Source organism: Prionailurus viverrinus, chromosome B4 (assembly GCF_022837055.1).
Source record: "Prionailurus viverrinus isolate Anna chromosome B4, UM_Priviv_1.0, whole genome shotgun sequence".
Lineage (NCBI taxonomy): Eukaryota > Metazoa > Chordata > Mammalia > Carnivora > Felidae > Prionailurus > Prionailurus viverrinus.
This window is the reverse complement of record NC_062567.1, coordinates 38,531,830-38,557,409: the sequence shown is the minus strand read 5'-3', so window position 1 is coordinate 38,557,409 and position 25,580 is coordinate 38,531,830. Positions and strand designations below refer to the sequence as shown.

At 52.6% G+C, this 25,580-nt stretch overlaps 3 protein-coding genes across 8 annotated transcripts; 1 reads left to right on the top strand and 2 right to left on the bottom strand.

Moving 5' to 3' along the window:
* Positions 1 to 409: 409 nt before the first annotated feature.
* Positions 410 to 16,544, bottom strand: PTMS (parathymosin). The gene is made up of 6 exons (XM_047867266.1): positions 16,266 to 16,544; positions 4,657 to 5,340; positions 1,613 to 1,684; positions 1,339 to 1,417; positions 1,135 to 1,196; positions 410 to 964 (listed from the first exon to the last, which is right to left on the bottom strand). Exons 1-6 carry the CDS (start codon positions 16,542 to 16,544, stop codon positions 914 to 916), a joined length of 1,227 nt encoding a protein of 408 aa, XP_047723222.1. The 3' UTR covers positions 410 to 913.
* On the top strand, positions 15,781 to 21,175 carry MLF2 (myeloid leukemia factor 2). 2 transcript variants are annotated; one of them, XM_047866925.1, is made up of 9 exons: positions 15,781 to 15,957; positions 16,888 to 16,965; positions 17,228 to 17,354; positions 17,596 to 17,631; positions 18,453 to 18,506; positions 18,910 to 19,038; positions 19,206 to 19,365; positions 20,168 to 20,380; positions 20,624 to 21,175. In XM_047866925.1, exons 2-8 carry the CDS (start codon positions 16,916 to 16,918, stop codon positions 20,353 to 20,355), a joined length of 744 nt encoding a protein of 247 aa, XP_047722881.1. In that variant the 5' UTR covers positions 15,781 to 15,957; positions 16,888 to 16,915; the 3' UTR covers positions 20,356 to 20,380; positions 20,624 to 21,175. The 2 variants fall into 2 exon arrangements, with proteins under 2 accessions (XP_047722881.1, XP_047722880.1); XM_047866924.1 differs by lacking the exon at positions 15,781 to 15,957 and adding an exon at positions 16,010 to 16,314.
* Positions 21,176 to 21,180: 5 nt separating this feature from the next.
* On the bottom strand, positions 21,181 to 25,580 carry LOC125170349 (uncharacterized). 5 transcript variants are annotated; one of them, XM_047866921.1, is made up of 6 exons: positions 25,455 to 25,580; positions 25,154 to 25,329; positions 25,002 to 25,074; positions 24,216 to 24,419; positions 21,664 to 21,769; positions 21,181 to 21,372 (listed from the first exon to the last, which is right to left on the bottom strand). In XM_047866921.1, the coding sequence occupies exons 1-6, from the start codon at positions 25,570 to 25,572 to the stop codon at positions 21,282 to 21,284; spliced, it is 768 nt and encodes a 255-aa protein (XP_047722877.1). In that variant the 5' UTR covers positions 25,573 to 25,580; the 3' UTR covers positions 21,181 to 21,281. The 5 variants fall into 5 exon arrangements, 3 of the variants coding, with proteins under 3 accessions (XP_047722877.1, XP_047722878.1, XP_047722879.1); XM_047866922.1 differs by lacking the exon at positions 21,664 to 21,769 and having other exon boundaries at positions 25,455 to 25,573; XR_007153990.1 differs by lacking the exons at positions 21,664 to 21,769; positions 25,154 to 25,329 and having other exon boundaries at positions 25,455 to 25,566.

Genomic DNA, 25,580 nt, shown 5'->3' with positions numbered 1-25,580 from the left:
GATGCCAGGCAACTCTCACTCCCTGTCCTAGGAGGCCGAGACCCAGGCCTCCCAGCCCTCTCCCACTTCAGGGGCGGGACTTCCTGTTTCTGAGGCTGCTTCTTTGCCTGGTTCAGCACAACAGAGCTGGTAGCTTTCCACTGGGCTCAGCAGTGTCTAGACCTGGTGTGGGCTAGCAGGGAAGTGTGTACGATCTGCTGGGGAGGAGAATCCCCAAGAATCCAAAACCAGGACAGAAGTTAGCTCTCAGAGAAGCTGTGCTCCCTGTCCATCCCTGGAGTGCTGATCCTGTCTTCTTGAGTGGTGGGTGGTAGGAGGGTGCAGCTGCTTTTTTACAGAAGAAAAGGGTCCTGACAGAACCTGACGTCAGCCACCCTCCTCCCTCTGCCCCGGGAAAGCAGGAGACAGGTTAAAAACAGAAGCGCGACCGTTTCTTTATTAAATTATACAAAAAGGGGAGGGGAGGGGAGGAGGGCAGCTGTGGGGCTCGGCCCCAACCCTGGCCCCACCCCGGCCTGGCGCTGTCTGAGAGAAGGGGATCTGAGGGAGACTCAAGGATCAGGCAGGGTAGGGATGGGCAGGACATGAGGCTGGGATGCAGAGGTGAGGGAGGAGAGGCTACCCGAGGAGGGGTGGGGAAGGGAAGAGGAGAGCAAAGACAGGGAGAGGAGCAATTGGGGACCAGCTGGGGAGCTCAGATGGAGCAGGTCGGGAGGTGGAACAATGGCAGAGTGAGGATGGAAGGGGCAGTGTCTGGAGAGGCGGACATGAGAAGGCTGGGGACAAAGAGGGTGGCAGTTCTGGTGCAGGGCCCAGAGCAAGGAACCGGGTGAAGAGTGGCTGCACTCGTCTGTTCCCACCCCCACCTCCAGGCCCCGAGGGGCCTCCCACCCCCAGCCCATTGGCGGGGGGCTCATGCCGACGCCCCATTTTCTGTCTTCTGCCGCTTGGGATCCGCTTCATCCTGTGGAGGGAGAGTTGGGGTAGCTGCAAAATGGGAGAGGGACCTCCCCCTGTCCCTGCCCTGCTCCAGCCCCCGCCCGGGCACCACAGGCATCCAGGTCCAAGTCCAAAGGGCTCCCAGCCCCTGCTGCAGCCCTGACAGCCCCTCAGGCCCCACAACCCAGCCCAAACCTCCTCTTCAGCAGCTCTCTTCAGCGCGGGCCCTTCGTCGTCATCTTCTTCTTCTTCCTCATCTGAGGAGCCAGAAACGGGTCATTGGGGAAGGGCAGGAAGCTCTGGCACAGACCCCCTGTGGTCGCCCTCAGCCCTGCTTCAGGTCTTCAAGCCCACCCTGACTCTGTTCCTTTGAGCCCAGCCTCCCCTGCCCCTCCCCACCTTCTTCTTCCCCCTCATCCTCCTCCTCTCCGTCCTCAGCAGTTTCTTCTTCTTCCTCCTCAGCTCCGTTCTCCTCCTCCTGCGGGGGACCAGGAGGGAGAGCAGTGTCAGGCTGGCCAGGCTGGCGGTGTGCCTCCACCACCACCAGTGGCAGGGGTGTTGAGGGCCCAAAGGGTGGGGCGCGGAGGATGGGAGGGGCCAAAGCAAACGCAGGACCCAGCCCCCCCAAGGTAACTGGAGGGGGGATCTGAGTCTCCACCTGACCCCTGCGCACCTCCACCACTTCTTTCTTTCGCTCTTTCCGGCTTGCCTTCTCCTCCACCTTCTCTTTCTTCTCCTTCAGGTCCTGCAAGAGAGAAAGAGGTCACCTTCCTCTCACCACAAATGAGCTGCAGCCGGTCCCTCTCGCCCCGTTCTCCCTCTGCAGTGAGCTTTAGAGGAGTGTAAAAACGGAGGAGTTGGCCACAACAGCTCAGAGGCAGAACAGAGGTCCCCGGGTCCCTACGGCCACAAAGGGGCTGAGACCAGACACCTTCCCCAAGACTCAAGGGAGGAGAGAAAAGTGATGAAGATAGAGGAATGGACAGCCAAGGTAACTGCTCATGACCCCCATCAAGTTCTCCAAAACCTCCTGGGCTGAAGAGTTCAGCTCAGCAAAGCAAATCCCCTCCATCTGCTCGCAGCCCTGATGCCCCACCCCCTCTTGAGGTCCCTCCGCCTTCCTGGCCTGCCCCCTCCCACAGCCTGCCCTGCTCTGCCTTTTGTCTACCTCTGGGGCCTTTTCCTGAGTATTCTCTCTCCTGGGCATCCCTCCCAGCTTCCCCTCTCAGCCTTGAATGCCTTTGTTTGCCTGTGTGTCCCCCAACTCCTCAGGCTCCTACTTGGCCAAACACGACAGGAATAGGGAGAGCACCCCAGCCTGATACACACCTACTCCAAACCAGTTCCGAGTAGTTTCCTCCTCCCTAAGCCCAGCCCCTGGTGCAGGCAGTGGTGTGGAAGGGTAGAAGTCACCATTTCCAGGGGGAACATAGGTAAAGTACGATAAAGGAAACATGGAAGGGAGAGGGTATCGGACATGGCAGATGGAGAGAAAGACAAACAAGGTCTGGGGTGGGATGGGAATGTAGTAGGGGAAGGTACCTGCCTAGAGTGCCCTCCCTCCACTGCCCCCCTCTCTCTCCTTCACCCCAGGAGCCCACCCAGCAGGCACACCTTCGATGTCTTATTCTGATGTGGCAGACAGGAGTTGTGCATGGGTCCCTTCTCTCTGGACATCACACTGGCCCTTCCAATTTAGATTCCAGTCCTCTTTCCACACACCCCCACCCCCACCCCCACCGCCCTTGGCAGGCACTGTTCAACTGTGGATGTTCCTGTGCCATCTGATGTGGTGCTGGTGTGCAACTCTGTGTATCTGATTCCATGTGGATGGAAGTTTTCTGTGTGAGTGGCTCTCCCGGGAGGGTGTGTCCTTTCTGGAACAGGATCAGGAATAGGAGTAGAGGTTGGTGCAGAATGGTTGACCTGGAGGGACACTCAATTCCCTTTTCCCTTTAAGAGGAACACAGAACACTGGACCCTCTCACTCCAGCTAGGTTTCTTCATGCCACTTCCCTGCCCTCATTTCATTGCCACATGGCGGGGATGGCATTTCTACTACCTGGTGGGCTCTCCTCTACATCCTGGGCCTAGAGAGCCAGGGGCTAGTCAGCTTCTCTCTGGGGGCCCCAGCACCAGGTCTGTGCTGCCCTGGCCTGAGTTTCCCATCTGGCCTGATAGAGAGGGAGGGAGGGAGAACGTCAGGGAGGGAGGGAGACTACCAGAGACCAAAGTCCAAGGGGCCGGGCCCTCTCCTCCCCTGTCCTGTCCTTCTGGTCACTGTCCTTCCCTGATCCCTTTTCCAGGAGGGTGTGTGACCTAGGTCTTGTGCTAAGCAGCTCCCTGGCCTCATTAACTCAACACAGGCACACACACTGACACAGGCTGACACCGATTCACACACACAGCTACAGAGGAGCGCCCACGAGATCCGGAGACACATGGCCCGGTGTTTGGGCATCCTGGCACACACTCTTGAGACAGCACGAGAGCACAGCAAAACCATTCGGCACTCACAAAGCGGCAACATGGCTCCAGAACATCTACGTCTCCACATGCACACATGTAACTGACACGGGCAGTCCCACACACTCGCTGGATTACAGACATACAAAGACACCTACTCAGTGAAGTCACATGCCACCGCACAGCCCACCGGAGGGCCACACGGCACACCTTATCAGCTCTCACACATAGCCCCTCTCTGCCACTGCCTTTAATCCCACTGGTTGCCCTCTTTCACTTCTGGGGCCTCTAGGAGACCTCTGTGACCTCCTCAACAACCAACCCTACCCCCTCCCCCGAAGTCTGGCTCCCAGCCCCCAAGCGCTGGCCGAATTAATTTCCCAAAGCGACACTCAGCAGGTTCCCTAGGGAAATTAGAGGAAGGCTGGAAGAGAGGCAAGGGCAAAGGGATGGGGCCAGGGAAGGGAGCTGATGAGAGCAAGGACGGCTCGATGCAATGCCATGTAACGCTGAGCTTCAGCTTTCTCGAAGGCTATTCCCGCCCCGCTTCTGATTTTTAGGAATCCAAGACTCTTTAAGCGTGAAGGGGGCGGGGGGTGAGGGGAGAGGCTGGAGGGGGTTCTGGAGAGAAAAGAAAGCTGAAGGCCAGTGGGGTAAGAAATGGATATAGATGGAAGGGAAGGAAAAGGAGAGAAGGAGAAAACAGACACAGGCAATAGCTGTCCGAGCACAGAAGCAAGAGGCGGTCGGGCCTCGAGGGGAGGGGCCCGAGAGCGGCAGCCTCCCGGGAGAGTCCTGTTTACTCTGGAGGATCTCAAACCGCTTAGGAGAGGAAAGGTGAGGTCAGACTGGAAGGAGAGCCGGGGAAACGGGGCGCGGAGAGACGGAGCGGGGGAGGGGCACGGTAAAGTGAGCCGGGGCGCGCTCCGACGGGAAGCGGACGGGGTAGAGGCGCGCGAGCCGGAGCCGGAGCCGGAGAGGGGTGGGGACGGCGGCGGGGGCCGGGCGCGGGCCGAGCGGCGAGGCCGGAGCCGCGGCGCGCGGCGCTCTGGAAGCTAGAGGGCGCTGGCGGGAGCCGCGCGAAGCGGGGTAGGCAGCGCCGGGCAGGGGAGCGGGGGGGGAGGGCGGAGTGGGGTCCGCCGGGACCCGGCGCCAGGGCAGCGTGGGGCCGTCGGGGTTAGCGTGGGGCGCAAGACCGCGCGGAGCCCGGGGATCGCGCGCGGTCCGGGCCGCCGCCGTCCCCGCCCGTACCTTGGCGCTCAACTCGGCCGCTGCCTCCACGCTCTTCTCCGACATGGTGCCGGGGCCGGGGCCGGGGCTGGCGGGGAGCCGGGGTCCCGGGGCCGGGACGGAGGGGCCCTGGACGGCGGAGGGTGGCCGCGGCCGGAACCTGGCGCGGTGGCGGCGGCGGCGGCGACAGCGGCAGCGGCGGCCGCTCAGCAAGCTGGGTCTCTGGAAGAGGCGGCAGAGGCGCGCGGGGTGGGGCGGGGGTGGGTCTGGAGCGGAGACCCGCAGGGCTGCGGCCGTCCGGAGGGCGGGCGTAAGGGCGGTGCGGGCGGTGGCCGGCGCGCTCCGGCCGCGGTCGCTCGGTCCTCGGCTCGCCGCCCCCGCACCAGCAGAGCTGCCGCCGACCAGCCGCTGCCGCCCCCGGGCAGGGAACCCGCTTATAAAGGCGGCGCTGCCCGACGGGAGGGGCTTCCCAGGGGTGGGGCTGGCGGGAGCGGGGAGGAGAGGAGAGGGGAGGGGGATGAAAGCGGAGGTTGGCGAGGTGGGGATAGGAGGATGAAAGCGAGGGGAGGGAGCGCGCGAGAGGCGGGAGGGAGGACAGGACCAGGAGGGGAAATGGAGAGACTGACGGTCGAGGAGAAAAGGAGTGGAGCGAGGAGGTGGAAAGGGGTGGGGTTCCTGCGGGGAGGGACCTCTCCGAATCCCGACCTACTGCCTGCGAAAGTGGAGTCTGTCTTTTGGGGGCGGACTGGAGGGATGGCCAGAATCCTACTGACCCTCCCCCAACCCCCCTCCCGGCCCCCCCGCAAGAAATCCTGAGATTTTGCCAAGGGATGGGGTGGGAGAAGCAGATGGAAAGGCCGGGCAGGTATTTGAGAAACCAAAAGCTTAAAGAAGAGGAAGAGGGTGGCGGAGCTACTTCCACCTCGCGCTGGCTTTCCGTTCCCGTCCTGCATCTCCATTCTCTGGCCTTAAGATGGAAGGGCCAAAAGGGCAGCACACCCTCTGTCCTGCCCTAGGCTGACATTTGTGACCCCTACTGGGTTCCTCCCGTCCTGGATCTTTCTCGAGATCTAGAGGTGTCAGAGGCCCTCCAGGCTCCTTCCTTCTTTTCCATCTCGGACCGCTCTTATTCGCCCATCTCGTCTCACTTGTCTTCGCCTGGTCCTTCTTTTTCTCTTCATCCCTGTTCATTCATCTGTACCCAGACCCCTCCCTCACAACAATTTATACCTCACATCTCTCATTCTTCGGTTGCCTCTTCACCTCTCATCTCCCTCTTCTACCCTTCCATCTCTGATCAACCCACCCCCCCACCCCACCCCCCCCCCCCCCCCCGCCCAGACCACACTGTTCCTGTCCCATGTGAGTCTGTCACCAGGCCCTATATCCTTTGCTGATTCCCTCCAACTCCTCTCCAGGTCCTGATTGTCCACATTTTCCCTCTCTTTCCTTTTCTCTTTCCTCGGTTGCCATCTTCCCTAGCCTTTCTGGATTGTATTTGCCCCCTTTGCAAGGGGTTCGGGTCTGGAGTTCCAGCCCCGCCCTGTACCACTCATCCTCAGTTCCAGGCCCTCAGTCTTGGTATCTTTGGATGATTTTGAGAAGCTTGGAATTTCAGGAGCTGGGTGTGTTAACCGTCAGGAAGGTGGATGGAGTGGAAGGCTAGGGTTTGGAAAAAGATACCTTTGGTGTGTGTACACTCCCATATTTGTCTATCATTATCATTATTTGTCTTATTATTTTCATTTTCTTAAGAAGGACACACTGATCAATCATCATCATTTGGTATCTGAGTGCTTAAAAATACCATCTTTTGGGCCCGTGGTGTACACACTTCCCAATTTCTCTTTCTGACTCTTCTATCAGTTTCTCGGTCTCCATCTCCTCAAAAATCTTGGAGCCCCACCCAGGTTTTTCCTTGCCGGACAGACTCTGATCATCGTTCTCGGAGATCTTTCCATCTCTATCTCGATCTGTTTCTCTGACTCACTCACTGATGTCTTTAACGATCTCTGACCCGCTCCATCTCTGTACTCTTCTTGCTTCATTTCTCTCCCTCTCCCCTCTCCTTTACCCCCCACCCAGTCTCCCAGTCTCGCTCCCTCCTGTCAGTCTCTTTCCTCTCCTTCCCACCCTCCTTTCCTCATCCCCTTCTCCACCTCCCAGCCCCGCCTGCCGTCTCGGACACCCTGCTGGGCTCTTACCCTGTTGCCCTGGTAACCGCCCCCCACTCCGGTCACCTCCACTCCCCTCCCCCCTCCAATCACCGCCACCAACAACCTCCATCCACCTTCCTCCTATTTTTCCTCAGAGCCAATAGAAACCCTGTTGCCAGGTGGAATGCTCATTTGAATCAGCCAATCCAGGAGTCTAACTGCTTGCCCTGCCTTATATGGGGATTTGAGGAGGGCCACTCCCCCCACTCCAGCCCCACAGGGGACCAGCCCCTCCACTGTCCTTTCTCCCCGCCCTGGAGAGAGCCTGGGACCCTCCCTCTCACCCTTGTAGGAGGGCCTGGCCTCCCATTTCTCTAACTGGGACCACCGGGGTTAGTGTGGGGAGTGGGCCGGACTGTGGGCTGGGCCTCTGGGCTGGGGGTGGGAATGAGGTGTGATTAGGAAGGGGAGGCGGAGGGAGCCGGGAATTTTGCCCAGGGAGGGGTGTCTGGGAGCGGAGGCAGCTGCAGTGGAAAATTCCAGGGAGATGGAGAGGCAGAGAATGGGAATCCTGCCCCAAGGCCCAAGGGAGTGCCTTGAGAATCTAAGAGTTTGGACACTAGGGTCCCCAGGGACCACAAGAAAAAGATCCAGGAAGCAGAAGGCCTGGATCTAATTCCCTTCCTGCATGGGAGAAGCATCTCTTATGCTTTCCTGTCTGGTTGGACAGCAGACCAGTCTCCTGAAGTCTTGGCTTCAGGAGAAAGAAGCTAGAAGTGAAACTTAGGATGAATTTGGAGTAAGCCGTGAGCTGAAAGCCTAACCCCATACCCCTTAGGGTTAGTCTCTGGGCCTCTGGGGCCAGCGGTGTTAAATGATGCCAGCTTGTGTTTGCTCCTTTCCAGAGAACTATTTCTGAGACCTTGTAGAGGCTTGCCTATTCATAGGGTTCTATTACTCCCCAGTCCAACTGAGATTTTCTCCCACTAGTTGAATGGGGAAACCTGGTGCTTCTTACGAATTTTCTGGAGGTTAGAAAAGGGAAGCCAGGTGAGAATAAGGGAGGCATGAGCCCCTGGAAACCAGGACTTCTGGCTTGACATCCTAGAGATTTACTTCCTTACCGTCTGCAAGGTGTTCAATTCTAATTATTACCTTCTCAGTCTTTTGAAATGTGGCAAGTGGTTCTTCAGTTTCCCCACTAGAGTGTCAGCTCTGTGAGGGAAGGACCCAGGCAGACTTTTTATTTTTTATTATTATTTTGTTAAGTAATCTCTGCACCCAACCTGGGACTCGAACTTACAAACCAAAGATCAAGAGTCACATGCTCCACCGACTGAGCCAGCCAGGCGTCCCAATTGCTATCTTATTCCTAAGTGAATTCTTCCCTCTCTCCAGTTTCCTGAGGTTTTTCAGCTTGCCTGTTTATCTGATAAGTTAAGTGCTAAGGAAGGCCTAGTTATCAGTGAAGGCATTGAACAACAGAAACCTGAAAGTTGGACCTCCCCACTGCTAAGGAGTTGGACTCCTCACTGCTTTTTTTATTCTCATTCCACTTCCAAGAACTCATTTTCTTTTCCTCATTTTTCCTTTTTTTTTTTTTTTTTCATCTTTTCAAAATTCAGTGGAGAGTTGAGAGGAGAGGGACCCCTAGAGAGATGCCTAAACCAGCCTAAGTTTGCTCACGTTTGAGTTCATTGCCTACAGGAATGTTCCTTAAGAAATCCTCTTCACAGCGTGCCCGGTGGCTCAATCGGTTAAGCATCTGACTCTTGATTTCAGCTCAGGTCATGATGTCACAATTCCGTGGGTTCGAGCCCTGTGTCCAACTCTGTGCTGACAGTGCAGAGCCTGCTTCAGATCCTGCCTCTCCCCTGCTCATGTGTGTGCACCATGCTCTCTCATTCTCTCTCTCTCTCTCCATCAAAAATAAATAAACATTTTAAAAAAAGAAAAGAGGGGCGCTTGGGTGGCTCAGTCGGTTGAGCGTCCGACTTCGACTCAGGTCATGATCTCGCAATTTGTGAGTTTGAGCCCCGCATCAGACTCTGTGCTGACAGCTCGGAGCCTGGAGCCTGCTTCGGATTCTGGGTCTCCTTCTCTCTCTGCCCCTCCCCCACTTGTGCTCTGTCTCTCTCTATCAAAAATAAATAAAATATTTTTAAAAAATTTTTTAAAAGAAAAGAAAAAAAAAGACAGCCTCCTCACAACAGTAAGGCACATCCATCATGAACACTACCCGTCCAGTTGTATCCATCATCATGTTCTACGCACTTTTAAGTAGAGGTAAAGTTTTTAAATTCCAAGTTTTCTTTTTGCCCCCTTTATGAAGCCTGAACCCTTGCATTTCAACAAATTTTTATTGAGCTCCTCCTTGGTGTCAGCCACCACGCTCCGTGATGGAGACACAAAACCTGAAAAATGGTCCCTGCCCTCAAGGAACAGATGGGGAGATTTCAAGGGCAACCTGAAAAGGGACATGTGTCCAGCACTCTATCTACCAGGCAAACCAGACAGCACATGGTCCCCTCTATCAGTACACTTTTCCAAAATGCCTCCCAGATCTCTCCCGGTTTTCCAAATCCTTACACATTGTTCCCAACTCCAAACAGCCTCTGTTGGTTCCTCCACCCTTACTGATGGTCTCCCCTGTCCCTGTGCACTAGACCTAGCACGACTGGAGGCACCACAGAGGAAGAGCTCAATAAATCACTGAATTCCAAGCCCTGACACATCATTTCGGACCCATTCTCTGAGCCTTCTCTACCTTCTTCTTTGAGCAGGCCCAAGAAACACACAACCCACTCCCAGGACACTGACTTGCCTCTCTCTCTGACTTGGGATTTTCTAACTACTGATGTCCTGGTGGTCACTGTCTTTTTATGCTATCATCGTCACAACCAAAAGTTGTGGGCTTTCTTACTTCCCCATGAATCTTCTCTCCAGCAAAAAGAATTGGTTTTACCATCCTACGTCTCCTCCAGATTTTTTGATTGGCTTCTTTAATTCTCCATGCCCTCTTCCTGACCCCCTTCACTTTTAGACCAAGCATAGTTTGCCACTGCCCGACCCTCTACTGTCCTCCTTTAATTTCTCTCCATGTGCACTCTTTTCAAAAAGCCTTCACAGACCCTCTAAAAAGTCCAGAAGGAACATTTATAGGTGCTTTCTGGCTCTGTCCAATAAGATTTTCTGTGATGATGGAAATGTTCTATATCTGCACTTTCCAATGCAGTGGCCACTAGCCACGTGTGGTTATTGAACACTTGAAATGTGGCTAGTGCAACTGAGGAACTACATTTTTTAAACATTAATTTATTATTATTATTATTTTATTTTATTTTATTTTAATTTGAGAGCGAATGCAAGCAGGGCAGAGGAGCAGAGGGGGAGAGAGAGAATCTTAAGCAGGCTTCCTGGGCCCCGGGATCATGACCTGAACTGAAATCAACAGAATGTCCAGAGCAACTCTGGCTGCTGTGTTGAAAGTCACATGGGCCATTGTTGTTGTATACTTTACCGTAGGTGCACGTCCGCTCAGGGTTTCCACAGTTTCACAAATTCAACACACCATGTGGCTGAGGCAGAGGACAGAAAGTAAAAATGAAAAAGCTACAGGAAAATGTTACCAGGCATGACAGCTAGAGACTCATTTTGTGCAGAGGGAGGACTCAGTAACCAGGAGAAGGCAATGAATGACAGTGTTGCCCGAACACTTGCCTGTGACTCAGCCTCCCTTAGCGATTCCACATGTATTTCCCTGGTTTTAAGCCCCACTGCCAGCACAGACCTCAAATATGGATGACTCTCAAACCCCTCTCTCTAACACTGGGACTCCTTCCCTTCTTTTCATCAATTCTTGGATCCTCTGGAGCTCTTCAAACCTGACGTGATCCAGGTGAAATTCCCTTGTTTTCTAGTTCAGTTAAAGGTACTGTCCTTCACCAGTTCATTCCTGCCACAGAGTCATCCAAGACCACCTTTTCTTTCCCTCCCCAGGACTCCCACATTTCACTTTCTAAAGATTCCTTAAGTGCCTCCCCTTCTCTCCAAACTCAGTCCTGTCTCACTCGAGAAGTGAACATCACTTGTTGACTTTAAGCTTAATTCACTAGGGTTTTCAACCATGATCTAAGAATGTTTGTATCTCCAGCACTGACCTCCCTACCTGGCATATTGGAGAAGCTCAAAAATGTTTCCTGAAATGCATAAACTGACTTTCTACCTAAAATACAAATGGACGGTTGTCATTTCCCTACATAAAACCTCTTGATAGCTTCCCCACACCTATAGGATGAGGTCCAGAAGCAAACAGGGCCCTTCAAGTTCTAGTCCCTTTGAACCTATGTACTCTTATCTCTCAGCACTGTTCCCTCAAAAGTTTTGCTTCATTCAATGTTTTCCTCCTTACAGTTCTTCCCAAATGGAGCAAGTGTACTTTTGCACTGATCACATATCCTGCCTGAAGTACCCTCCTGGATTCCCTACCCCAGTCCCCAGGTCACTGACTCCTTCTTCTGAACCACTTTTGTACTTTTAATATACATTTTTCTCTTGCAGCCTTCATCACAGGATTATAATCAAATCCATGCTGCCTACCCTTGCTAAGCTGTGAAACTTCTTGGGCAGAGACCATGTCTTCCTTGTCTTTTTATTCCCAGCACCTAGCACCATGCCTGGCACATAGTAAGAGTTCAGCAAATATTGACAGGAGCTACCGCACAGGTAGCACAAACTCCAATCCTTATGTCTATGTTAATCACAAGGCATTCTGCCTCCTTCAGAATGTCTTCTTGAAAAGATTAGACGATAGGAAGTTCTTAAGACTTAAAACCTCAAATTCTAATGCTGATTATTCACATTACCATATCTACTCAAGATGGTCTAACAACTAATATCATGTGGTCAAACTGCATATAGAACTCACTTATTTATTTTTATTTTTTTAATTTTTTTTTTTTTTTGAGAGAGAGAGAGAGAGAGAGAGAGAGAGAGAGAGAGAGAGAGACCAAGCATAAGCAGGCAAGGGGCAGAGAGAGAGGGAGACACAGAATCCAAAGCAGGCTCCAGGCTCTGAGTTGTCAGCACAGAGCCCGACGACGTGGGGCTCCAACTCATGAACTGTGAGATCATGACCTAAGCTGACTGAGCCACCCAGGCACCCCTGGAATTCACTTATTTCTGTTGTCTACATCTCCTTCTACTTTAGGTAGTCGGCTGCTAAAGGTAAGACTATCTGGATCAGTTATCCTGTGTAGCCAGCCACATGGTCAGAATCTTACAGCCAGACACAATTTCAGTATATTCTCAGACCAGTACTTGTATGTTCTCAGTACAATGGGGAAAGCAGAATGGTCATTTCTTTCTCATTCAGGCACCCAGGTCAAGAAACTTTGGAGTTATTCTTGACTCTTCACAAAAATAAATAAATATTTAAAAAAAGTATATATATGTATATATGTGTACATATATATATATATATATGTGTGTGTGTGTGTGTGTGTGTGTGTGTGTGTGTAATCTGACCACTCCTCCTCCTCCACTGTTTCTGATCTACTCTAAGGTACCGGCAGATCTCACCTGGATTATGGCAACAGCATGCTAATAGGTCTGTTTCTCCAGAAAGGGACTATTTGTCCCCCAACAGGGACGATTTGTCCTCCAATAGTCTATTCTCCATACAGTAGTCAAAGTGATCCTTTTGTAGGTCTTACAAAATCCCACATTATCTGGCTTCCTTCTTTCTCTGTGACCTTGTCTCTTACTACTGCTCTTCCTATCTTCCTATCTTCTCATATCCAATAGTGCTCTTCCTCAGTCTAGGCACATTGCCTTCTTTGTGGTCCCTTGAACACACTAAGCATTCTTCTGCCTCGGGGCCTTTGCTCTTACTATTTCCTCTGCCCAGACTGCACTCACCTCATCTATTCCTGAGCTTGTTAGGTCTCTGCTTAAATGTCATCTCATCAGGGGGAACTTCCCTAGTCACCCTAAAAAGCAACCACCACTTCCCAGCTACTTGCCTATTCCTCTATCCCCCGTCTACCTTGCTTTATTTTTCTCTCACTACTGTATCTCCAGAGCCAGGAATATTACCTGGCACATAGTAGACATTTAATAAATATTTGCTGAGTGGATACGGATATGAAAACAAACTGAAAAGTTGACTTAAGAAACATGCTCCTGAGTCACTTTTTAATCTTACCCTGACCTGGTGTTCACAGTACAGCTTACTCTACCTAGGGCACCTTAGCACTAATTTTCAGGGTTTTTCTCGCTTCCCCAATACATATGTGCCTATACATACACGCCTACACTCAATCACACCCATTCGCTTTGGCTCAGGCAGGAAATCCAGCCTCCCCTGACTCGGACATCATTGCCCCATCCTCATTCTGTCTTAATATCCAACTGTCCTGGGATTGCCCCAAATGCATGACCTCACAATCTAATGGGGGCTCCTCTTCTGGCCCAGCTCTACTCTCACAAGGACTTCCTGACTTTGACTCCATCAGATAGAGCAGGGAATGTGAGAACCACATTGTTTCTCTTCCTTCCCCAAATCCTATCCTCCTTGTGTTAAGCCACACTCCTGGCAGGGTCCACACCCTCCTACATCTTGTCATATACAAGACAATCCAGTGACTGAAGAATTTCTGTTCATCAGAGTTCATTGGACAGAGATGGAAGGAAGGGGAAGGAGGGAAGGAAGGGAGGGAGGGAGGGAGGAAGGAAGGAAGGAAGGAAGGAAGGAAGGAAGGAAGGAAAGGAGGGAGAGAGGGAAGGTGTGAGGGAGGGAAGAAGGAAAGAGAAAGAGAGGGAGGGAAAGGGAGGGACAGGAAAGGGAAGGGAAGGCAAGGGAGAAGGGAGACAAGAACTCTGGTTGTGGGGGACATAAAGGTTACTTGTAAAATTACATTCCTTCAATTTCTGGGGTAGATGGCTGCCTATGAAGTATGTCTCTGGGGACTCTGAAAATGAGCTCTTGCGCTTCCGTCTTCATCCCCACATATTCAATAATTTCTTTTTAACTTCAGACAAAGCCCAGGTTTGGAGCTTTGTCTCACAGTTAGAAGCTAAGTTGTAATTTGTAAATACTCTTAGGAGAGGTAATACACTGATTTAAAATCAGACAAAGGTAAAAATGACGGACATCAGATTCTTGTTTTGGAAGAAAGAAGAGAAAGTTTTCTACACACCTAAAAAGCAGTAGGTAGACAATACCAAGTAGTGGAAAAAGAAAAAAAGAGGAGGCCAGATCTCCTATCCAATTCTGTGAAAGTTGGACATAATGGGATGAGAAGGGAGAGGCTGGAAGGTGAGGGACCACACTTATAAGTCTGGGCCACAGAATGCTCACTGAGAGAATAACTGATCACATGCCAAACTGCCTTTGGGGCAAGAGGAAAAGGGGCAGTTACAGAGTGGGATGTCCAGAGATAATCTAGAGAATAAACTTCAAAGATGTGACTAAGTCTCTTCCCCAGAAATATCAATGAAAAACAAATTTTCTTTTATGCTGTCTTTGTCTTTCTTTGGTTTTGCCAGTCTGCCAGCTTCTAAATTATCTGTCCCCCTCTGTCTCCACTATTGTTTTTCCCTCTTTAATGATGATCAAGTCCAGGGGCACCTGGGTGGCTCAGTCGGTTAAGCGTCAGACTTCAGCTCAGGTCATGATCTCATGGTTTGTGAGTGCAAGCCCCACATCAGACTCTGTGCTGACAGCTCGGAGCCTGGAGCCTGCTTCAGATTCAGTGTCTCCCTCTCTGTCTGCCCCTCCCCTGCTCACACTCTGTCTCTCTCTCTCTCTCAAAAAATAAACTTAGGGGCGCCTGGGTGGCGCAGTCGGTTAAGTGTCCGACTTCAGCCAGGTCACGATCTTGTGGTCCGTGAGTTCGAGCCCCGCGTCAGGCTCTGGGCTGATGGCTCAGAGCCTGGAACCTGTTTCCGATTCTGTGTCTCCCTCTCTCTCTGCCCCTCCCCCATTCATGCTCTGTCTCTCTCTGTCCCAAAAATAAATAAACGTTGAAAAAAAAATTTTTTTAAATAAAAATAAAAAATAAACTTAAAAAAAATGATCAAGTCCAAAAAACCTGACTGAGAAGCCCTGCTCCCAGTACCTTTTTCTGAGCCACCAGGAACCCCCTCCTCCTTCACCCCTAGTGAAGTACATATTGGGAACAAGTGTTTCACGTTGTCAGCCTCCACACAGCACTAATATGGCTAGCAGCCAGAGTAAAGAACCAGGGAGAGCTAGAGTTTGGAAGAGTCTGGTTTAAAGTCCCTCCCTAGACAGTCCAAATTCCCCTGACACCCAGGGGGAGGGCCCTTCTCTCCAGTGGGGCCAGATTTTATGCAAGACATTTAGTATGTCAAAGTTTCAGTCTTTAGCCTTGGAGTTGGGTCTTCTGGGTCTGATTTCAGCTCCACCCCTGGGTGATCCTGGTTAATGGAGCACTCCACCCTTTCTTCTCCCAAACTTTAGACCCTTGACCTACCAACCTACCTGCCTAAAGGCAAGAAAGATCAGTGCAGGACTCGGAGCTCTTGAGGACACAGCAGTCAGAGAAAAAGAAAGGGGAGAGACTGGCGCTAAACGAAATGATTTCAGAACTACAACCTTTGCCCAGACCTACCCTTCACACAGGGTAACTGAGGGGTCCAGGAGCCTCGCCAACGCCAGTTCCCAAAGGGCTGTAGTTCCAGCCTGGCCGAAGAGCGCCATCTGGCGGCCAGCCCTCCCAACCTGGATTCTCTTTGGCCCCGCCGGAGTTCTCGAAGCCAGAGCTAGACAGGGGCAGAACTGTCACCTCCTCCTGTACGTCACTCCGAGGACCCCGCCCCTGCTTGGAACGCGCCTCCTCCCGACGGGACTGGCCCTAGCGCCTCCCCCGCAGAACGGCCGCCCTTCCTCCTTCTTGGGCTGAACGCCGCTCGGGTAGAAAAATCTGCTTAATGTTCCCCCCCCAGGATCCGCCCCACCCAGTCGCCCACAGGGAGCCCGCCCCTCCCCGCCATGGGAATCTGCCCCACGGTCTCTTCCTTCCCCTGAGGGAACGTGCCGCACCGCCCTCCCCCGCTCCGTCCCTCCCGAGGAAGGGGAGCCTCTGCTCCTCCCCCACACCCTCGCAGGGAGCCTCTTCCAGTCCACAGAGCCCAAACCCAGGTTAGTGATGAGGCCTCCCCTCCCCTGGTCCCCGGAAGACCCCGCGGCCGCAAGCTCCGCCGCCCGGGAAGCCGGCCCCAGCCCACTCCCCTCGCCCGCCAGTGGGCGGAGCTCCGTGGGCCCGGCCCCGGGGCGGGCTGTCCCATCGTGACGTCACTTCCGTCCGGGCCTGGCCGCGGTTCGGGCTCCGTGGGCCGAGGGGGGGTACGGAGGTGGCAGCCTTGGGAGGAGGCGGCGCGGGAGGCCGAGGAGCACCAGCCCGGACCAATCCCGCGTCCCGGGCCGCAACCCCCGATTCTGCAGCGCACCGAGAGGCGAGACCGGCCGGATGGGCCGCTGAGCCCGAATCGGGGACCGGTGAGGCTCGAGCAGAGCGGGCAGCCGGGGCCAGGGCGGGAGCGGGCCTGCGGGGCTGCAGGGTCTGGGATGCGGGGAGGGGAGAGGGCCAGGCCTACCGCTCCGGCTCGCCCGGCGGTGAGGCGCGGGCCGGGGGAGCGGCAGACAGGCGCGGTGGGGATAGTGAGGCCGGCCTGGGGGAGGCCTGGAGGCGGCTCGGGGTGAGAAGGGGGCCGAGTGGCTGGGGTCATTGCTGGGGCGAGGGCCAGCCCTCGGGATTCGCATCTGGAACAGTGGCGTCGGGGGAGGGGGCTATGCTTCTGGCCAGGGCTCTTGGAAGAGGATGGCTGTGAGTGGGGGGAGGCAGAAGACTGCGAGGCTTGGAAAAATTTTCCACGGCCCTCCTTGAGAGGTTTGAAGAGCTCTTCTCTCCCGTGAGGGGGGTGTCGACCACCACCTGGAGAAGGGTCTCACTGGAGTTTGGGGGGTTCAGTTACAGCATTTGGAAGGGACAGTGTCCTGAGTCCCTTCACTGAGCCAGGTGTGCAAAAAGCCTGGCTACCTCCGAGTGTCTGAGCCTCCACATCTTTACAGCGTGGAGCCCCCTGGAGCTAAAATCAGGATGTTCCGTTTTATGAGGGACGTAGAGCCCGAGGATCCTATGTTCCTGATGTGAGTATTCCCTCCCCCTTGTGTTCTAGGGCGCTCATCCTACTCCAATTCAGGTCTCTAAGTGATTCAGACAGACATCTGGGTTCCCATTGCTGGCATTGGCTGGAACCAGCTGGATACTCAACTCTAGCTCAGACTTGGAGAGGAAATAGGCGTCTGTGCCACTGTTTCCCCATGACTTTTCTTTTTTGCTGGGGGAGGCGGGGAGTGGGTGTTGACTGTTTGGCCCTTCTGCCATCCACACTGTATACTCACTCCACAGGGACCCCTTTGCTATTCACCGTCAGCATATGAACCGAATGTTGTCAGGTGGCTTTGGATATAGCCCCTTCCTCAGCATCACAGATGGCAACATGCCAGGGACCAGGCCTGCCAGCCGTAGGATGCAGGTAATGGTGCTGCAACATACCTGAGACCCAAAGGAAGCCTGGAGGGTTCCTTTGATCTTTCTTGCGCTTTAGCCAGCTTAGCAAGTGGAATGATCTTTTTTTAGGAGTGGGGGAAAGGGTCTGCCAAAAGGGTTTTGTGATCCCTTTTTGAGAGGAGGATGGAAAAAAAGCTGGGCCCATGGGCTTGGGGTTGTAATGAATAGGATGTGGTCTCTAATTTGTTCTTTGTGTTTTCCTGCAGGCTGGGACTGTTTCCCCCTTTGGGATGCTGGGAATGGTGAGTCCTAACATCTTTGTGTCCTTCCATCTCAGACACGCTCTAGGCCCTTAGATATTATTTACAAATGTGGCTCTCTGGAATAGCTTTATGGGTAACCCTAGAATCTTTTTAAAGTTGATTTATTTATTTTGAGAGAGAGAGGATGAATCCCAAGCAGGCACCGTGCTGTCAGTGCAGAGCCCGACTCCGGGGTTCCATCTCACAAAGTGTGAGGTCATGACCTGAGCCAAAATCAAGAGTTCTGTCACTTAACTGACTGAGCCACCCAGGCGCCCCTACAATCTTTTTATAGTGTTCACAAAGCTCTGGTCCTGTTGTGTGCTCTGAGTCCTGTGGGTTAAAGATGTTCACTTACTGACCCCTGCATTCTAGGAGCAATACCTATTAGGGAAATGTGATTGCCTAGCAAAGTTTGTCTTCCTGGGGATTGAGATGCAGTTGAAGGGCCAGCAAGAGATGGCTTTTTAGAGGTTTTTTTTGTTTTTTACTATTTCATGCCCACCCCTTTTTTTGTAGGTTATAATTCATTTACTTGGGTGTGCTTCTTAAAGATAGGAGGAAATAAGGCAGTCAGGAGAACAAAGATGGGATCAGAGCAGCCATAGAGACTGAGGAGGAAGGTAGCAGTATGTGGGAAGGGAAACACGGAGAGGAACATTCCATGTACTGGCCATGCTAATGAAGAGACAGAGCTGTTGCTCCGTGTGAGGGAAGAGGAGAAAGGGAATGTGTAGCCATGCATCTAGCGGGTGCCTAAACAAGATAATCTGAGCACTGACTTTGCTTTCCTGACTCTGTTTTCCATCTCTTTGCTGCAGTCAGGTGGCTTCATGGACATGTTTGGGATGATGAACGACATGATTGGGAACATGGTGAGGCTCTTGCGCCATACACTTTTGCAGTCTTGTTCTCAGTGATGGCTGGCGACACCTTCTTGAGTCCTCTGAGGCGGGGGCAGGCAAGAGTGCGCTAGGGAAAGGCTCAAGCCGGATAAAGTCATTGAACCCAGAGAGCATTGGGTTCCCTTATCTGTTCTCGTGGCCTAACTAGGAAGCAGCAGGAGCAGTCTTACTGAGCATGCGATTAAGGCTCAGTCTCTAAAGGTCTTTCTTGTTTATTGTTGGACTCAGAGGAATTTGGGGGGTACTGATGAGTCCTGATGTTTTCTCATTTCTCATGTTTTGTAAGAAAGATACAGACAGGAACAGGCAGCTGAAATGTGGGATCCCTTCGCCATAGGGACCGTTCAGTCCTGCTGTGTGTTTTCCTCCACAGGAACACATGACAGCTGGAGGCAATTGCCAGACCTTTTCATCCTCCACTGTCATTTCCTACTCCAATACGGGTGATGGTGCCCCCAAGGTCTACCAGGAGACGTCAGAGATGCGTTCGGCACCAGGCGGGGTGAGTTGAAGGGCTTTTGATATCCCAGAGAACACAGGGTTGAATGACACGCACAGAAACCCTGGCTTCTTTTTTCGTGATTGGGTTGGGGGTGGTTTGTCTATCCCGGCTTGGTGTAGCCAGGCTTTGGAAGGGACAGCTGTGTGCTGTGTTCTGCCTCCTCCCAGATCCGGGAGACTCGCAGGACCGTACGGGACTCGGACAGTGGGCTAGAGCAGATGTCCATCGGGCATCACATCCGAGACCGGGCTCACATCCTCCAGCGCTCCCGAAACCACCGCACAGGGGACCAGGAGGAGCGGCAGGATTATATCAACCTGGATGAGAGTGAGCCTTCTTTTCTTATCACCCTTCTGGCTCCTGGGCCGGTAGCCACTGGTCCTGTTCCTGCGAGCTAGGAGACACCAACCAGCTTTCTCTCCTTACCTCTGTAGATATTTCTTGGCAAAGTTCTGGGTGGACCTCCTATTCTTTTTTTTTTTTTTTTTAATTTTTTTAAACGTTTTTATTTTTGAGAGACAGAGAAAGACAGCATGAGTGGGGGAAGAGCAGAGAGAGAGGGAGACACAGAATCCGAAGCAGGCTCCAGGCTCCCAGCTGTCAGCACAGAGCCCAACTGCACAAACCCACAAACTGTGAGATCATGACCCAAGCCGAAGTCGGACACCTAACTGACTGAGCCATCCAGGCGCTCCAGGCCTCCTATTCTGACCTCACTTGAGCCCTGTCCTGTCAGCTTTAGGGGCTAAGTCAAGCCCTGGCAGTCTCCTCGCCAAGGAGAGGCCAACTGTCAGGATCAGTTTTTTTCTTTCTCAAGTCAATAAGTATTTGGCACTATGCTCCTTAACTTCATAATTACCCCGTTCCTGATTTCCTTCTTGAGTAGTCCTGCCTTAGGCCTGCTGGTGGCTTCCACATTGGAGTCGCTGTTGGCTATTAGCTCGTGGAACCATATGGAACCCCAGACTACTAAGAACAGAAATTGTTGGTGTCCTTCAACATGTCCCCACACATAGTTTCAGCCTTTGCTGTATTTGTTCACCTGAGAAGGCTGTGGCTCACGCTTGCCTCTGCTTCCAGAAGCCAGCCTGTATATTTAAATGTCACGTATGGTCTCTGTGCTCTTCAGGTGAGGCTGCAGCATTTGATGATGAATGGCGGAGGGAGACATCCCGATTCCGGCAGCAGCGTCCTCTGGAATTTCGACGGCATGAGGCTTCAGGGGGTGGGGGACGAAGGGCTGAGGGGCCTCCCCGCCTGGCTATACAGGGACCTGAGGACTCCCCCTCCCGACAGTCCCGCCGCTATGACTGGTGAGGGCCCTAGGCCCTCAGCCTCTCTTGTAAGTATTGAGAGGGAGGAATTGTAAGGTGTCAAGCACGGAGGGGGGGTTGAGGCACGTACCTGTGCACATTCCTTTGTCATGAGGCAGAAGGAGTCCAGGTGCCCAGCAATTACTGCCTTTGATGGTGTAAGTTTTAGTTGGTGTGAAGAGAAGAATGCTGCCACTGGAATGGGAGAGTAAACCCAACTCCTGGCCTTTACGTTTTGTCTTTTGACTCGCTCTTCTCTCTTTCCCTTCCAGGTACAGGCTGAGAGGCTGAGAAATCATCCCCCAAATAACTTTTTCCTCTCCAGCTCCCACTCCCAATTTAATATTAAATTAACAGGCAAGCTGGCCCCCCACCTCTCCCTGGGGGTCTCAGGGAGAACCTTTCACTGCCCCCTTTACCTACTTTTTCCTTCTTTAATCCCCTACCATGATGAGTCCACTTCTCCTGTATCTGCTAACTTGATTTTTCATTTTGCTGCTCCATCTTTGAGCCTCCTCACCTTCCCCTTTCTACCCTCGCCATGCATCGAAGGGGCTTTTGGGGTGAGCTCTGGGTTTAGGGGCTTCCTCTATCCCTCAGCTGCCCTGGATCTTTGCCCACCTCCTCCTCAGATCCCCCACTGCAGAGGCCATAGCCCTTATCCAGGGCTGTGTGTGGAGGGAGAGGACTGGCTCCCAACCCTTTCTCCCTTCCCACTCCCTGCACATCACAGAAACCTTCCCTACACCCTTCTCTGCCTTTATTTTTTGATTTGTGCAACTTGTAACTAGGTGTTTATGGAATAAAGGAGAATGGAAAAAAGAGCAAGTAGGATTCTGGCTTTACTTTTGATCTTTTCCCTGTTCAAATTCAACCCTCCTGTCTTCTCGTCACCTTCTTGCCTTCCCTCTGTCTCCACGTGTGGCCTTCTTAACTCGAGTTCAAGCCCAGTACTTCGGTGGTAACAACAGTGGGACAGTCAGAGCCCAGAGCAGCAGCAGCGGAAGTCAGTTGGGCTAGGCTGATGGGTGAAAACAAGCAGTTTCACCCTTGGCTGCTGTCTCCCTTGCTTTTACTGTAAATTCACATGTCAGGGAGAATGTAAGGCATATCTCCTAGGTGCCTGAGGAATTTGGTGCCCCTTGTCCCTTGGGCATAGATTCTCCCCTGGACTGTGGGTGGGAACACGTGTGGTACCGAGCAGGAAGGCACAGGCCTTCGAGGGGGAGGCGCTTTGGAGTCAGCAATGTCCTTCCACCCTCAGTTGTTGAGAATTTGAGCCCAGGGAAGGAGACCAGAGAAGAAAACCAACCTGGAACCTGAGCAGTACTGGAAGGGCATGAAGTGCTCAAATTTCTTAAGACGTTCACTCTTGGCTTGACCTGGCTCGGCCAAATGGGTCACTCTGTTCTTGGGAACTTAATGATAGTAAATGCTGGTAAGGGTCTGGTGATGGTTTCTTTATAACAATCTTTGGTTCTTCTCAGTTTATGGTAAATCAAAGTCAAAGAAACAAAACAGCACAGGCACCTGGCTGGCTCAGTCAGCACAGCATGCGACTCTTAATCTCAGGGTTGTGAGTTAAGCCCCATGTTGGGCGTAGAGCTTACTTAAAGAACAACACACACACACAAACAACTCCAGGCTCTGGTTCCTCTTAGGGAAGGGAGGATCTTTCCCATGTCCTCTGTGAACAAACAGATTCAAGAGGATCTGTCTAGTAGCTGAACGAGCAGAGGGAGGAAGTAGAGAGCAATGATCATGCATTGACGTCCTATTCCAGGACACGTGCCAAATCTCATTACATAGGGCTGGTGAAGATCCATGATCAGGGTCAAGGGAACCAACCCTGTGGCCAAAAGAATCCAGGAATCTCAGAAGTCAAACAAGTACAGGCTCCCCCCGCTATCCGAAAACAGAGTGTTCCTGTGAAAGCTTTCGGAAGCTGAAATGGCATAAAGCGAACCGATTACTATTAACTTCTATGGAGAAGTGTTTGAGCATTCCCAGGCCCAAAAAATAACCTTGAATTTTCTGAAACCGTCCTGCTAAGGGACGCACAGAGCAAACGGATGCTCACAGACAGCTCAGAGCTAGGCCTGATGCAGAGAAGCTGAGTATAGCTCTGGGGGAAGGAGCGTGGTGACCGCCCTCTTGCAGCTCTGGGCATATGGCACCTCTACAACTTGCTGCAAAACCAAAAGCTTGCCGAAAGCTATTTTCACTTTGGCAAAAGCAAAAATCCCCTTCGTATTTCTTTGTGTTAGCCCAAACCGGTCTTCTGCACATGTGAAGTGGCTTAATGTAAACTTGTAAAAGGTGAGGGGTGCCTGTATAGATAATTCATCTCCTCCCGGGTGGCTGAGTGGCTGAATGTAGATGATGGGACTCAAAGCGTCCACAGCCGTCAGTCCCAAGTGTCAATCTGTGCTCTGTCCAAACAGACATATATGTCCTTCTTCTGGGAGTGGGAACAGCTTTTGTGAGTCTCCTGTGGAGCCCACAGGACAAAGAACCCTAGACTTGTAAGGGATGCCCAGAGGCTGGGTCCTCGGCTCTGCCACCAGCCCAGCCATGTGGTCTTGGGCAAGTTATTCACTTCCCTGAAGTTTCCGGCAAGCTGTAAAATCTTAGGCTGCAGTTCATGGCCAACCTGGTCAATCTGGATTTCACAATGCCCACACTCACAGGTATGGTTCTGAGTGGGGGCTGGAGCAGGGCAAGGGTTACCCGGATTTCAATCTAGGTGAGTCAACCTAGTGTTTCACGAGCTCTCCCATATGGGAACTGGCTTTCAGACACATGGACTGATTTTCACCCCTACTTCCTGCACTTGGGTGAGGACCACCCTTCAACTCCGTGCTTCTTACTCCTAGAACCCGTGACTGGTTCTCAGCAGGGATCTGTTGTGGGGAGTTAGTGAGCAACATTCTCCTAGTGAGGTGCCCAAGAACCAGCCCCCTAGCACTTGTTGACCTGTCTGCCACTGCAGGGTGAGGGCCAGGGAGCAGAAATGGGAAAGGAACCCTCAGGAAGGAAGCCAACATTTTCTTTCTGGTCAGCTCTCCAACTGGGCCCAGCCTCATTCACAACAGCCATCCCCCCAGCCCTTGGCCCCAGCATCTGGAGGACATGGTTGGGCGCATTATTTTCCTCATGGCTGATATTTGGCTGGAGGTTAAGCTATCTACAGGAGTGAGATTATGAACGCAGCCTGACTTGAGTAAGACCTGGCTCCACCACTTAGCATGACCAGGAAGAATTCTTAATCTCTCATCAGTTTCCCACTTTGTAAAATGGGCCTTTCTAGGCGCTCGCTGATGGCAGTGGAGACATGGGTCCATCCTGCAGAACTGAAATCCGTGATGTAGTATGCAGAAAGCATTTGACACAGAGCACAGGTTACAAATGACTGATTTCTCCCTGATTCCTCTGTCTTGCTCCTTTGATGCTCTCTGGTGATCCTCATCTCTGTGCCCGTCCTCAGGACTCCTAAAATACTCCCAGCCACAACTTGGAAATCATCATCCTGGCCTCCAGCCCTCTGTGGTGCCAGCTACCCAATTATTATCTTCTGCCCTTTCCAGGCCTCAGCTTTCCAGACCAACAAGTAGAAGCAAATGTTTTGGGCCACTCTGACCCAGGCCTGCTTGCAGTTTGGGATGTTTTCCTTCCTATGGTAACAAAGGGCCTCGGGTCCTACTGACACCCTTTATCCAATGTCCCTTTCCTCCCTTCTTCTGCAATCCAATGCCCAAGTCACAAACCGGTCACCCAGAGGACCAGGAGTTGATCCACAACGATAACCCAGTATTCAGGTCTCCCAACCCACATACTCCAAGTGCACTTAAATACTCCACATACCTGCCCTGCCCCGATGCTCCCAGTCCTGGGCATGGGGCCTCCCAACGGCTGACGGAGCAGCAAGGGTCAAGGTTTCCTTCTCCCAGTCCATTCCAGTTGGGATAGGGATTAAAAAAAAAAAAAAGTTGTCTTTATTTCTCTCCTTAGACATTACTGGGGTCTTCAGATTAGAGGGGTGGGATCCAGGTGGGGCTGCACTGGAAGCTGGGGAGGTGAAGACAGGGACAGTTAGGCACAGGAGGTGCTGAAAGGTAAGAAAAAAACAGGGGACTGGGGACATGGGGAGGGAAGGCCTTGGGTATCGGTTCCGCCAAGCAGCCTCCCAGCTAGCCTCCATCCCTGAGGAGAGCCTGTGGGGGGCACAGAGCTGGCATGGCGTGAGGGACGTACATGGAGGGGCCTGGGATGCAGAAGGCGGGCAGAGCTGCTTTGGAGGTTGGGCAGGGAGCGCTGGCAGCTCTGAGCCTTCCCATCCTCAATGTCTGCCCTTAAATGGGAGCTCTAGGGAGACAAGGACAAGCAGGTGGTGCTTCTCCCTCTGGGCTCAGCCCTCCCTGTCTGCGCCCCCCTCCCCGCCCCCATGCTCTGCTCTGACTGTCCCTGGGATAAGTTAGCACTCCAAGTTCCTTGGCCCTTGTCTGCCCTTTAGGATTTTTTTTCTTCCCTGAAGACCTTATCTTTGGCATAGGAATAGGGTGCTGCCCCCAGTTCCCCTCGGCATCCCTCCCACCCTCTTCATCTGCTGTCACCTGCCACCCGGAGGGCTTGCAGGTTCTGGAGAATTACCTCCAAGATGTAAGTGTTCGCCAGCCAAGCGGCCAACCGAGTGTCCGCAGCTAGGACATTTGGACACATGGAGCTGGAAGACAGGAGAGGGGGGCATGGGATACGGCCCTAGAGGTGGAATTGAGTCTCTAAAAAGGGGGGAGCAGAAATACCTTAGGAAAGGTCAAGGTCACACTGAGGTGGGAAATGGTTTGATGGAGAGATTCTTGGAAAACTGCTGGTGACTTTAGTGAAGATATCCTGGGTTTGTGTGTGTCGGGTGTGAAATTCCCAACTGACAGGCAACATGGCAGGGAAGGGCAGAAGCGGGTTCCCAATTCACATAGACCTTAATGTAAGCAAACCCCAGTTTGCTATATGCTATAAATAACATGCTATATGCTAAATATATGCTATGAATAACGATACGCTATAAATAATAACACTTTTAGAGTTAGAGACCTTGCGGCTCACCTTCTCTGGATGTTACCAAGTATGGTAGCAGATGGGCATCACCACCCCGGACCTCCTGAAGCGGAATCTTGAGGTTGGAGAGGATTCCACACAGCTTAGCAACAATTACAGGTGTCATACAAACCC

Coding starts and splice junctions, on each gene's coding strand:
- PTMS (XM_047867266.1), bottom strand. CDS start 16,544: ATGACCCCAGCCACTCGGCCCCCTTCTCACCCCGAGCCGCCTCCAGGC. Junction 1,418..1,612: donor GAAAGAAAGAAGTGGTGGAG/GTGCGCAGGGGT, acceptor GGTCCCCCGCAG/GAGGAGGAGAACGGAGCTGA. Junction 1,197..1,338: donor GGATGAGGGGGAAGAAGAAG/GTGGGGAGGGGC, acceptor CTGGCTCCTCAG/ATGAGGAAGAAGAAGAAGAT.
- MLF2 (XM_047866925.1), top strand. CDS start 16,916: ATGTTCCGTTTTATGAGGGACGTAGAGCCCGAGGATCCTATGTTCCTG. Junction 17,355..17,595: donor CTGCCAGCCGTAGGATGCAG/GTAATGGTGCTG, acceptor GTTTTCCTGCAG/GCTGGGACTGTTTCCCCCTT. Junction 19,039..19,205: donor TGCGTTCGGCACCAGGCGGG/GTGAGTTGAAGG, acceptor GCCTCCTCCCAG/ATCCGGGAGACTCGCAGGAC.
- LOC125170349 (XM_047866921.1), bottom strand. CDS start 25,572: ATGACACCTGTAATTGTTGCTAAGCTGTGTGGAATCCTCTCCAACCTC. Junction 24,420..25,001: donor CGAACACTTACATCTTGGAG/GTAATTCTCCAG, acceptor TCACCTCCCCAG/CTTCCAGTGCAGCCCCACCT. Junction 21,770..24,215: donor GGAGCATCGGGGCAGGGCAG/GTATGTGGAGTA, acceptor ACTATCATTAAG/TTCCCAAGAACAGAGTGACC.